We start from the raw sequence: 13,933 nt of genomic DNA on the forward strand, positions 1-13,933 counted from the left end.
TCATCTGTGCTGTATGTCATGCATATTAGCATATTTGACAATAAAGCTGACTTTGACTTTTTAATTCATTACATTGTGATTCATTGTCGTTATTGCATATTTTTACAAACAGATACAGTGAGACCTCAACTTACGAACACCTTAACTTACAAACTTTTCGTCTTACAAACGTCAAAGTTATGAAAATTAAACCTTATAATAAGCACTATTTTCATAATACACACCCACCACGGCTGGCGGAGTGATCTTCGGCGGAAGCACACGACCGAACAGCACCAGAGGTTAAGTTACCAACAGTCCTTATGGAAGGTGACTCTCCTTCCATAAGCCATCAACGACCATCAAAAAGGTCAATAAAACTTTATTTTACAGCACAGTTTATTTCTTTAATTACAGTCCTCATGTAATGCGCCTCTCTTTCCAAACAGCAATTCTCTTTGACCTTCAACCTCCAACGCCATTGCATCAAGCCATAAATGACCATCACAAATGTAAATAAAGTGACTTTATGATACAATTCAGTGTATTTATTTCATTACAATACAATATCACATTTATTATACATAGAATAAGGTATGTTGTGTGTAGTTTTAAGGCTTATGTAGTTGAAAAGTATATTTTATGGAAACCCGGGAACAGATTATTCCCATTTTAATGGTTTCCTATGGGAAAATCTTTTTTGAGATACACACTTTTCGCCTTACACACTCTGTTCGTAAGTTGAGGTCTCACTGTACTGTATATTGTTTTATAAAATCATCACACAGCGATGAAAGGTAAAGGCATACAAAATTTAGATTTTTCAGGTGTCTGTCCTTTATTTAAGAGGTATATTATTTTTCAGATGATTTTCTAACAAGCATTCTTTTCGACATGCAAAAAAGAAATTATGAACTGCAAATGTCAATTGTTCACTGAAGAAAAAATAAATCATTTCTTTGCTCATTACAAAATGTAATGAATAGGCCCGTGCCAATCCACAAAATTTTGTGGCGAAAACATTTTGGCTAAATTCTCTTTCCACCAGCAAACAAATACCAGTGAAATCATCCTCGGCATGGGTTAAAAAAACCCCACAACAAATAGCTCAAAGCATGACAAAGGAACTCACACGTGACATGTTGAGACAACCACTGTGTAAAATGTATATTTGATAAACATGAGCCATTCTCAGCATACAGAGAAGCGGTAAACACACTCAAGGAAAAGGAAAGCTAAAATTAGACATCTTTGTTGTCTTCCTGTATTTTTTTTCTGTTGTCCACATCGAGTTTATTAGGGAAAACGGCCACAAAAACAAAATATGGCTGAACACAAGAGGCCATGCCAGACTCAAGTCTTGGCTGTAACATCTGATTTCTCTGAAATCCTCGTCGCTCTTTCGCTTTCTCTGCATGACATGGGCACAATCAAAGCAATCAACGGACACTGTAAATTGCCCACGCCAGCCGGCAGCCTTGCCGAAGGGAAGCTACTGTATGTCTTGGTAGCATAGGAAAGTGCTTTTCAGCGACCCACTGATGTGAATGATAGTGTTAATGTTCCTTTATGATGATAGTGCGTCATCTGTCACCGGTGAGTGTCAGGGAAGAAATACGGAAAACTGCAATTAATGGAAAACTGTTTCATGATGGCTTCAATATATATTTCTCAGTCCAACAAGCCAAGAGCAACTTTTTGAGTCAATGTTGCACCATCCTCATTGAGTTTGTCACATTATTCACAGCAGATGCTGCTAAAACAGAATTTGTCGTACCGCTATTGTTAAAGCGCTATATAAATTAATACGTATGTACTGTATTTTATTGGATCGGCAAGTCCTAGATGGCATCCAAGTAAGCAGCCGTCAGCAAGTGCTCTCACGAGCCTTGCTTTTTTGTTGTTGTTTTGTGTTGTTTTTGTGTTTTCTTTTGTCACTTTGAATTTGTTGTGCGTCATGTAGAATGGTTACGGATTGTTTTTTAGCATTTTTTGGCCAAGACAGTCATTAAGGAGGAGGCTGTGCTGAGCGGTTGCACCTTTTCGGCAGCATGAATATGTCAGCACTGTTTTTGAGTTACGAGGAATGTCAGTGCCATTTAACCGTCATCACTGGACAGCTCTGGGGCGATTGTGCTTTTTTGTAATGGGCAGCATTTTCACAGCCCAGTTTTGTTCAGCGGAAGGTCAGAGCTGTTGGAAAGTCGGTGGCTGGATTGATGTATGCCTTGAGGAGCCCATGATGAAAAGAAAGAGCGCCGCCGCATATGTGGAACTGTCGCGGCTTGGAGTTGAAGTGGATTTACGCGGGACAGGAGACGTGAGACAATCTCTTTTCATGAATGGATGCTACCGCTTTGTGTTTGCTTTCACTATTTAGCTTCTAGCAGACATGCAAATTTCACCACAACGTCCTTGATCCACTGGTGAAAAGGACGCTTTGATCCTCTCCTCTTTCATATAGAACTGCTTCATGTGACAGAGGGTGCAGAAAGTGCTTAAGATTGAATGACTGTGTCTTTTGCGTTGTGTGGCATTATTTTTTTTCTTGCTTTGACTCAAAGATGGCGCTGTGAGTGTGGCTGCCTTTACAGCAGGTTCTATATTTTGTTTTTCTACTACTTCCTTTCCTCTTACTTTCATCACTTTGCCGCTGTGAAATGTAATGTTTCTCCACTGAAAGACTAATAAAGACTATTCCAATCCAATCACCAAACTCACCTCCTAGACCTCGGTAATCTTGCTCGTGTGTGTGAAGCTCGGAGGCAAAAGAGTAGAGGAATGTCCCCCCTCCAAAGTGACGTCGCGCGCCTCCTTTGTCACCCCCACCCTCACCCCACAGTTAAAAGGTGCCTGACGCGCGCTGCTACTCAGTGTACACATACAGGCACGGAGAAGTCGTCCCTGGTTCATTTTTGGTTCGAATTTTGCGTAAAATAAAATAATTTCGCGTGCTCTGAACGGGAGGGAGCACCTGCCCGGAGGATACAGAAAGAACCAGGAGAGCGTGATTTGGGAAGGAGACGTTCCCCGCGGAACGCGTTATGGCAGCGGGGAAAACCACGGCTTCCTGACGCGCATCCATCTGAGGCTTCTTTTGACATTTATCTCATTTGCAACTTCTCCTATCGAGTTTGTCACACATACGGAATTTGAAACCCCAACTCCTACCGAGGACTATTACTTTTAATTCCGGGAGAGGAATTTTGTTGAAGCTTTTCAAAAGGATGATGCTGCTGGGTGCCTTCGTCAAGTTGGCAATTATCTTGAATTGGTCGTCCCTCACAAGTGGTAAGAAGCCATTTATTGTCCATCCCAAATCATGAGATTTTTTACAACAACTGTCTGAAAACATGTTGACATATACCCGCTAAATATTAAATAAAATAAAGGTATGAGTAAGAGATCGGCTTTTGGGTACAATTGGCTATACTCTTCCTTAATGGTATTGAAAACTAAATGGACCCTAAATAAATACCATTTATTACTCAAAAGTATTATTTAGCACACAATTTTAGTAGTAATGGATGGTGAAAAGTATCATAAGAACTATTTATCTTCTATGTATTTGTCTATTTATTTATGTATTTATTTCAGCGATTTGGAGTGCTGTTGTATCCAACAACGCACAGCTGTTACAAGAAAAGGAAACCGTTGCGAAATGGCGCATTCGTGTCATTAATTCTTCGCCGAGATACGGTACATTCGTCATTTTGGGAGCTTCATCTTAAAGTCTGAATAATTATGTCGCACTAGGAGTCTTCTTATTTGTCTTGTTTCATCTTGGAGTGGCCTCTTATTTTCACTTTTTCCAGCGTTGAATATTTATTATGTGTGGTTTCTGTATCGTTTTTTTTTATTCTGCGAGTGTCAGTTTTCGCTTCGTTGCCAATCCACTAGAGGTAGCCCTGGCCCATTCTAACGCGTGCTTGATCAATTGAATGCACCGTGACTGTCCACAATAATAATAAATAATACAGTAATACATTTAATTTACAAGCGCATTTCAAAACACTCAAGGACACTTTACAATGTGCAATCTTTTCATGTTGGGCTATTTGTGTGAATGCAGGAAATAATTGATGGCTGCCATATTTATAGTGGAAGACGATTTCAAATCAGCACATTCCACACTAAGTGAATGTTTGTTCCAGCTATTGTTATCAATGGGATTCAAAGCTAGATAATGTACAATGTGTTTCTTCTACATGGGTCCAACTCCATGTCATTGTCTGTTAGGACCAGCCACCACTGATAACAGTGTAAAAAAGGTGGACGTCCTTTCCCATGCAAGAAACAGCACATCCAAACAAAGGAAACGTTGTTCCTGCTCACACCTTAAACCGTGCACTGTTTGTCCGTGATGTTATTTGGAGGACATTTCCTTCACCGTCCCCCCCACACAAAGGCGTGGGAAAGACGCAAGGAGGAAGCGGAAGTCAGACTGCAGGGAAGGTCACGGATGTGTGACATGCTACCTGAGTCAAGAATTCATCCTGGATGTACTTGTGCTGTAATCACAAGACATGATTGACAAGAGAAGAGAGGGAAGGAGAGCATTGTTGTTGCACAGGAGGAGCCGCTGCAGTTAGAGCAATTAGTGAAGGAGCGGCAGGCTTTTTCAAGTTGATTTTGTGAAATGCGCTGTCATTGATGCTGATGTGTCTTGATATTTTGCTTCCCTTAGATCAGGGGGGGGTCCCAATTTTGCCCCGGGGTACCATTGTGGCCAATTACGGATTATAATTGCATGTTCAAGAAAAAAAGTTGTCCAGAAGGGCTAGGAAAAAAATGTGTTGTGGGTGTGTGTATACACAAAATTCCATCTTGGACACAGAATTAAGTAAATATTACAACATGATACAACAGTGGACAAGTGCAACTCTCAATTCATTCTTGCCTCTTTCCCGCGAAAACACTGAAAAAAAGGCTGTCATGCATTTTAGCAGGGTTAGTAAATTCCATATTTTCTGGTGTATAAGGCGCAGCCAAAAACCTAGATTTTCTTCAAAATATGACCCTGCGCCTTATATGCAGGCACGCCTTATATGTGAAGTCATATTGATCTACGTACCGTCAGCAGGCACCGACTCCATTTACCCCTGTAAAATCAGAATCAGAAAACCTTTATTCGTCCCACAATGGGGAAATTTGCAGTCCACAGCTGCAATGTGTAAGGGGATGGGGGGGGGGGGGGTGAAAGGATAGAAAACAAGATATTCTAAGCATAGCAAAATAAAAATGTCAACTGAAAAAAAAAAAGAGTAGTGTGTAACCCCAGCCTCTACTGTCACGCCTTATAATATGGTGTGCCTTATATTTGGAAATGTTTTATGTATTTCTATATTGTATTTAGAAAACTTTTTTTTGTTCATTGAATGTGCACTTTATAGTCCGGTCGATGCGCCTTATATATGGAAAAAGTTTGAAAATACACCATTCATTGGGGGTGCGCCTTATACTCTAGTGCGTCTTATACACCAGAAAATATGGTATAACTTTTTTTCTTTTTAATCACGTCCAAAAATCACAATAATGTGAGAAGCTGACTTTGATATTGTGCCTGGCTTGTTTGGGAGTGTTTTTGATTTGCTCTTTGGACACTTGAGATGGTGCAGTGGAAAATGAGAGTAATGAGAGGTCATCCAAGTCCAATAGAGGCTAAAAAAGACACCACCAACAACATACACACACACCCACACACATGTACGGTGATAGACATTCTTCTCAATTGATACATACGCAGGGATGTGCTGGAATGTTTGAACGATTCCGAATTGCTCTGCATTCTTATCTTATCTTCTCATGCGATGATTGAGGCATCTGCTCCAAACTGGGCTTGCAATCTAGTCTTTATAAATCCCCACGTGAGATTTCAATTTAAAGGAGCTTCCGTGTGCCTGTGAGTTGTGATTTTTGGATGATGCAAGAAGCATCTTTTATGTTTCGTTTTTAAGAGTTTCATCCATCAAATTCCTCTTTGCTGGTTTTGGGCGGCTCTTCACAACCCCCAGATGTCCTTTTTTTCTCCCAAATCTCTGAAGACTAGTTTGTAGCTCATAAAATGGCTCGCTCTCTAAGTATTGTCTTAACCTTGCCGCTGGCAAAGAGGGAACGTTTCAAATGAATAAGAAAGAAAAATCCAACACATGTGGAGGCTGCGCAGATTGAGCAGTTTGGCAGGCGATCTGAAACGGCGTCCAAGGCTTCAATTTGAGTATTGACCTTTTATTTTCATACGGCTTCTCTTGAGACTTTCCGGCCGAAAGGTAATGTGGTGCAAGATTTCTAGGGCCGGGAACTTTTGCCCAGCCACCTTGTAAAAGTTCTTTGCTTTGTCGGGCTGTGTGAGTTTTCTTTGAAAAAAAGACCTTTTTTGTCATAGCAGCATAAAAATGTCCCATGTTAACCTGGTGGGTTATGATTTCATCACCTCATTTTTATTATATTTCTTTTAACTCATTCACTGCCATCCCGGAATTTATTTGGGATTTGAAAATATGACGTAGAGCGCCATTCCCAAATTTGTTCTTGTTTTGTTTTTTCATGCTTGGGTGCCGATAAAGGGTTGGCCATGGCCTCTGAAAATGCTTTTTCTTTTCCACAAGGGGACAGCATTTGCCTTTTTCCATGTTAGCGCTTTGTTCCAGCTTCAGCTATTGTTCAAGCGCTATATAAACCACATATTGTATGTACCGGTGCCGATTTTCAAGAACAAGGGAGATGTGCAGAGTTGTAGTAAAGTTGATGAGCCGTACAATGAAACTATGGGAAAGAGTAGTTGAAGCTAGACTAAGAGCAGAAGTGAACATTTGTGAGCAGCAGTATGGCTTCATACAAAAAAAGAGTACATCAGATGCAGTGTTTGCTTTAAGGATGCTGATAGAGAAGTACAGAGAAGGTCAGTAGGAATTGCATTGTGTCTTTGTAGATCTGGAGAAAGCATATGACAGGCTGCCCAGAGAAGACCTGGGGTATTGCATGAAGAAGTCTGGAGTGACAGAGAAGTATGTCAGAGCGGTGCAATACATGTATCATGACGGTAAGACAGCTGTGAGTTGTGCTGTTGGTGTGACGGACGAATTCAAGGTGGAGGTGGGACTCCACCAGGGGTCAGATGTGAGCCCCTTCTTGTTTGATATGGTGATGGACAGGTTGACAGACGATGTTAGACAAGAATCTCCTTGGACCATGATGTCTGCAGATGACATTGTGATCTGTAGCAAGAACAGGGAACAGGTGGGGGAGAAACTACAGATGTGGAGATATGCCCTGGAAAGGAGAGAAATGAAGATCACTCGCAGCAAGACGGAATATATGTGTGTGAATGAGAGGGATCCAAGTGCAAGAGTGATGCTACAGGGAGAGGAGATAAAGAAGGTGGAGGATTTTAAGTACTTGGGGTCAACTGTCCAGAGCAATGGAGAGTGTGGAAAAGAGGTGAAGAAGCGTGTCCAGGCAGGCTGGAACGGCTGGAGAAAAATCTCAGGTGTGATGTGTGATAGAAATGTTTCAGCTAGGATGAAAGGATACATGTATAAAACGGTGGTGAGACCAGCAATGATGTTTGGACAGGGGACAGTGCCACTGTAGAAAAGACAGGAAGTAGAGCTGGAGGTTGCAGAGCTGAAGATGCTGCGGTTTTCTTTGGGAGTGACCAGGTTGGATAGGATCAGGAATGAATATATCAGAGGGACAACTCGTATTAGAGGCTTTGGAGAGAAAGTCAGAGAAGCCAGGCTGAGATGGTTTGGACATGTCCAGAGGAGACAGAGCGACTATATCGGGAGAAGGATGCTGAGCCTTGAGCTGCCAGGCAGGAGACGGAGAGGAAGACCGAAGAGGAGCTTTATGGGTGTTGTCAAATAGGATCTGAAGGTAGCTGGTGTGACAGAAGAGGATGCACAAAACCGGGTTAGATGGAGCACACTGATTTGCTGTGGTGAGCCCTGAAAGGAAAAGAAGTATGCATCATATTGTGCGATATAAACCAATATACAGTATATGTATTGCATTGTATTTTGGACGTTCACCCCTATTTTAAACTCATATAACTCCAGACCCATATAATTTAGGAATTAACTCTTTTTTTCTGATCAAAGAAGAGAGCCTAAGGTTTCTAACACTGTATTGAATGTGTATGTAGTCCTGAAACTCAAAATTCTGTGGGTCCTGGAATTCGAGTGACAATGACAAAAAAAAAACTGGCACTGGAGTAGACACATTTTTGCACATCTGGCAGTGAGTGAGTTAATGATTCAAATTACTGTAAAATAAATGTTCATACATGTGAAACATTTTGAATATGTTTCGATCATTCGACCGGTCCTTTAGGTGTTTTGCAACACTTCCAGTAGGCCAATGAGACTGAGACAGGATGTGTGTTGCCATTTGCTACCGTTTCTCAACAAACATCAGGGTCACATTTTTTTTTTTTTTGTGAATGCTATTGACTCTTCCCTCCTTTGTTAATAATGTCATCCCCCTCTCTGTGTCTACTCTTTGAAATGAGTAGCATGCCTCAACAAAAGCGTCATCGGCCCACATTGTTTCATTCTCATTGATGGTGCCGTTGGAGACGATTTGTGAAGGAGTGACGGGAAGTCCTGACATTATTCCCCATTCTTTGCGTTTCCCTTAATGGTGATAGTCATGTGCAATAATGGCTTTTACTGGAGATAACTCAGATGACAACTCTCTTGAGACTGGAAAGAGAGTCATGAAAAAGTAACTACCACAAAAGTCTCAATCTAATAAAATTGCAAACTCGTGGTGAGGGTTTTAACGTAGTTTTTTTAAACCAGGCTTGCAGGTTTCAAGGTTTTAAATTCGGGTTAAGGTTTCAAATTAAAAGGTCACCCAATCTCTCTTTAGTTGCCCTTTTACGTGTTTGTTGCGTGCCTGTCCTCTTCCTCTATTGACTCCTAATGAGAAACAGATTTGCGGCTCTTTGAACCGACACGATAAGCACAATTTCTGGCATTTTCCTCTGGCCGTCCGCCGGAGGAACGCAGGGGCATACAGCTGTTGCAGAGGAGCAGGGGTGGTGTCCTGGTTGGGGAGGGTGGGGTGTCTGCACCCTTTTGCGGAAGGTCAGTGCTGGCTGGCTAAGCAGCGGCGCGGGGCGGGAATTGGGTGTTGAGAAGCAACCGCGGGGTGTTTTCTTTTTCGGGGCGGGGGGGGACTAGGGACAAGGCCTGCCTGACGATTCATCCATCTGTAGCCAGTTACTTTAGAAGACTGTTTGGCAGTTGGTCTGTTTTATTAATGAGCGAGTGCAATTCAAGGTCAAGTTACTTTTTTTGGGTGAGGTTACGTATGAGAGCAGATGTCTCACTCTACATGTGTCCAATTCTACACTTGAAGGCACAGCCAGATGTTTTTTTTATTCTCTCAGGACCCAATTATTGTTACCAAGTTGTCATTTCCGCCCATTCTTGAATATGCAGATGTGAGGCAACGGGTTTGTGTTTCTCGCAAGTGGCAGTCAGCAGATTAATTTTTTTATGATCCAGTGAAAAGTATATTCTCTCATTGTTTGGGAAGGACAGAAACATTAGATTTGCATCTGCCATTCTGCAGATGAAAGCAGCAGTTCTTAGCGCACAAGCAACTCTTTTCCTCTGCGTGACCTTGGACAATAAAACAATGATGTTCAAGTGTTTTAAAGGGAAACCACTGCTGAGTTATACTACTAGCGCTGGCACAGTCAGCTGTTTTTTTCTTTTTCCTGCAGGACAGCTGTTCTGAATAACAATCCAACTCAAGGCAAATGTGTGTCTGCTGTTGTAGCTGCAGGTGTATATGTGCATATGCGTCTATCAGCTTACGCATAGGTCAGAGCGCGTCAATCCTATTGTGTAACTATTTTCATACTTAATTCAAGGCTACGGCTAACCGCTCTCGCGTGTTGTTGGTCCGCTCAAAGTTGTTTTGTCAAGTGGAAGGCTCCGTAAAAACAAGGCACTCTGATGTGGGGGTCTATGACACCCTCTGGACCTTAGGGAGGATTATGGTGTATTCCAAAACGGAGTAGACACGGAGCGATATTTAAAAAATGTAACAGACCTCACACATGGTGGGTTTAGGGGTGGGGGGGAATCTGTGGAAGAGTGTGTTCTGACTGTTTGCATAACGTGCTGTGTAGACAACAGACATGCAAACAGATTAAATATTTGAGTGTGTTGACAGAGTGGAAATTTCTGGTTTGCATTAGCATTCAATAAGGACATCGTGCACCTTAGACGGTTCAAGACTGTTTGAAGACAGAAATGCTGACTGAAAAACATCCGAGGTTTGGTCAACCTGTCATGCACCTTGAAGCCTGAGAACATTCCGAAAATGCAAGATGAATAATTTGATCAAATGTCATTGTGGGCTATAAAACTGAGGAAAAACCATTTGGATTTGGCATCGTTTAACTATTTCTTACTCTCGGACACCAAAGTTCGGGAGCAAAATGCGGCTTGTGGTCAGTTTTTACCTAGCCCGCAGCCTCCGTCATAAAATCAATAACGTATGGCCCGCATATAGAATTAATACATTGGGTAGTAGCGTTGTTACCTGTGTGTGCTAAGTGCTCCCGTCTAGAGGTTCAATTAGGAACAGCACATTAATATATGAATACGTAATTGACTGAATTATCCGCCTAATTTTCTAAAATTGTGATTTTCTACTTTTTAATATTTTCCAAAATGGCAACAATCAACAAAATAACAATTACTTCTGTTCAACAGTTAAAAAAGTGTTAATTAAAATGTTTAAAAATTGAAGTTAAGTGAATACTCAATTTTTATGTTCAATAATTCGGGAATGGCGCTCTGTCATATTTTCAATTCCCGAATACATTCGTCAATGGCAGTGGATGAGTGAATTATGAACTACTAATTATTAATTATAATGACCAACTATTAATTATTAATTGGGAAATTCGTATTCTTACTCTTATTACTATTAAGCCACCAAAGAATTCTTACAATAAGATTGCTGCATTATCTTGGCAAAGAAGTGCTCACTCACACAGATTTCGACAACATTTGTTAAAATGTCTTACAAAATGTGGATGAGTGCATAGATCCCAGTATCCAATAAAACAACAAACCAAATGATGTTGTTTCTCTATGTGTGCTTCAGGATATTTGGAGGGCGAGCGCTTGCCTAAAATTTGGCCTTCAGAGAATCCAATCGTGATTCACCAGGGGGACCCTCTTCATCTCACATGCAGGTAAGTGCCACCCAAATAAATTCCCCAGTACATTGAACTTGTAGCAAAATATCAGTATTGTGCTCATACCGTGTTGAAAATGTCCTTTTTTAGAGGTGCTCTGTGGCGAAAAATAGAAAAGGGTCCCCGGGGAGATGACTGGGACATGGCCATAGGGCAAATAGCTTCAATGACACTGGAACATTTGATGGCGGTCCAACATTTATCAGTCTTGAGGGTGCCTGGGACCGCTCGTATCTCTGAGCCTTCATCATTTTGCATGCCCGCCAGGAATGTCCAAGAGCGTTTACAGTATCTATGTAACGCAACGCTTCCCTATAAGGCCTTATGGTTGGACAGCTGTCCTATATTTTCTAGTCCTCTGTCGGTGGATGAGGCGAGAGGTTGTTTGACCCAAAATTCTACAGGCAGTGGCCGTGGTATGCGAGACATGTTTGATGTTCCTCTGGGACGGCTTAAATGAGGGGTACTTGTGTGGAAGGAATGTGTGAGTTGGAGCACGTCGTTTGAAAGAAACGCGTTCCCATGTGAAAGTTCACCTTATCAGATGACTCGAAATCAAGCAAAAGCTGTCGCAATTCCCCCGAGAGCGGATGCTGATGCTGTCATCCTGAACTAAAAGGCGTGAAAGTTTAGTGCCAGCTGTGGCACCGCTCCTTAAAATAGATTGCCGTCTGCAACGTGCGAAGGATTCCAATGAGAGTCTTTCTTTCGGCGATTTGCTTGCACATTTGGTTTTAAGAGGTGACCGGATGTAAATACTTGACTGCCATACTTAGGTAGACTTGTATTTAAAGGTGTAAAACTGCTTCTGTCCTCTACCAGGGGGCACGGCCAGTTGCACTGGACACTTCCGAAACCGGTGGGATCCCGACGTCTCATTTCTTGGGAGGGCATGAAAGTGCAGCGGTGTGATTCCAGACATGCGTCGCACTGCATCAAACTGACAATCACACACTTGAATGCCAGTCACACGGGGGAGTACAGTTGCGGTTACTCCAGAGGGGGGTCCGACCACGTTGCATCCACATACGTCTACGTCGCAGGTAAGATGTTAAAAATCAGAACATGTGATTGACAGACTTTTCAAAATACTGGCATTATTCCCACAAGTCAAATAAACAGTGGTAACGTTCCACCATGAGAAAGTCAAATCTAAACCGTTGCACAGATAAGAATCATTTCTTGAAATGTTTTCATTGTCGGTAGTGTTGCTCGTTTGTTTTTTGTCAAAGTCGTGTCAGAGCAGCGATGAAAGAGGAGTGTGAGGTTCTCACTGGGCGATTGCGATCTGCTGACGCCAGTCTCGAACCTCACGGTGTTAAACGATGCTTCTTGACAGACAAAATGTAAAGCGCGCGTGTGTTTGTGTGTGTATGTGTGCGTGTTATGGCAAAGAAAACAACAGTGATATGCCCCCTATGAGTTATGAATTACCATTTTGCCCAAGCACATTTGCAATGAACAGTTAACACTGGGTTAAGAATAATAAATTGAAATTTCATAGGGTAACACAGTATTCTGATCACTATTGTGTTAGGAATGAGAGTTAAATCCACAAGTTTTTATCATGTCACAGGCCAGCCATTTTGTCATTTCCTGTCCGCTGCAAATGGTGTCAGAGTTGCTGAGGTCATGACCAATCCAGCCTATCCTGTTTTCTGAAGCTGATTCCTTATATCAAAACAAATACAGTAGTGCAGTGTAAAAATAAACCAATGGATATGGCATAAAATGACCATAGTATCCACTATTCTTGATGGTGATATATCCTTCAAAAACAGTGATACTTTTTATAAAATTAGTTGGTTCTGGAAAAAAATTCTTAACTCAAAGATTTTTGAAGTAAAGACACATTTTCAATGTAAATGCCCTAATTCCTTCCAAATCCCACCCAAATTTAAACATAAATGTTGCCAAAAGCATTAGAATAGGAAACAAATGCGTGTTAATCACATAAAGATTAAAAACAATGGTCAATCAACATCGTTCCCCCCCACTCCCTCTTTAGTTCACATTCTCTCTCAAAAGTGAGCTTTGCTTGGCGTTTTGGAAAGGATCCATCCAAAGACGTTTGCTTTTGTCAACTTTTAAAAACCGTACGAAAAAGTCCATGCCAACAATATCTGCAGAGTGACTGATCAAATACTTTTTCTGGGTGAATTAGATTTGTGTAAAACAGTACACCTCACGGTTGGCGGGGCGAATGATGAGGACATTGCATGGACACATATCTATCCATCTATTAATCAATCTATGTATCGACATAGACACATGGGGAAGAGGTCGCTTTAGTACACAGGTGTCAAAGTCAAGGACAGGGGGCCAAATCTGGCCCGCCACATCATTCTATTCGGCCCGCCATGATGCTTACTAAAGTCTGAATCAAATTTTCAAATTTTCCCATATACACCACAATCACAGTCATTATATTTGACTTGAAATTGGAAAACTAGTTATTCACTTATTTGTTGTGCATTCTGTGTTTAATATGCGAATCAGATGAAATATTCTAATGGTTTCCCCAAATTTATACGGCCCTCGAGAGGAAACCGTAACTACAATGTGGCCCTCAAACAAAAATGAGTTGGACAATGGTGGAGAAGCTCAAAAGTATGTTGCCTTCAATAATCTCAGAGCTTGGAGTAGCAACCATCCTGTATTTTCTACCTTTTATGTCATGAAATTTTCATAAGAAGCAATATTTTTTCGGTTGCGACATTTCAGAAC

The 13,933-nt window shown here is 41.5% G+C and overlaps 1 protein-coding gene across 1 annotated transcript in view; it reads left to right on the top strand.

The window, feature by feature from the left end:
- The first annotated feature begins 3,191 nt into the window (after positions 1 to 3,191).
- kdrl (kinase insert domain receptor like) overlaps positions 3,192 to 13,933 on the top strand; it is a 53,448-nt gene continuing 42,706 nt past the window's right edge. The window contains exons 1-3 of the mRNA XM_088989827.1: positions 3,192 to 3,270; positions 11,113 to 11,203; positions 12,029 to 12,249. Coding sequence (XP_088845953.1) covers positions 3,207 to 3,270; positions 11,113 to 11,203; positions 12,029 to 12,249 — 376 coding nt within the window. The 5' untranslated portion in view covers positions 3,192 to 3,206. The remainder of the gene's footprint in view (positions 3,271 to 11,112; positions 11,204 to 12,028; positions 12,250 to 13,933) is intronic.

This window comes from Hippocampus bargibanti, linkage group LG02, assembly GCF_051943395.1.
Source record: "Hippocampus bargibanti isolate YZ-2025 linkage group LG02, ASM5194339v1, whole genome shotgun sequence".
Lineage (NCBI taxonomy): Eukaryota > Metazoa > Chordata > Actinopteri > Syngnathiformes > Syngnathidae > Hippocampus > Hippocampus bargibanti.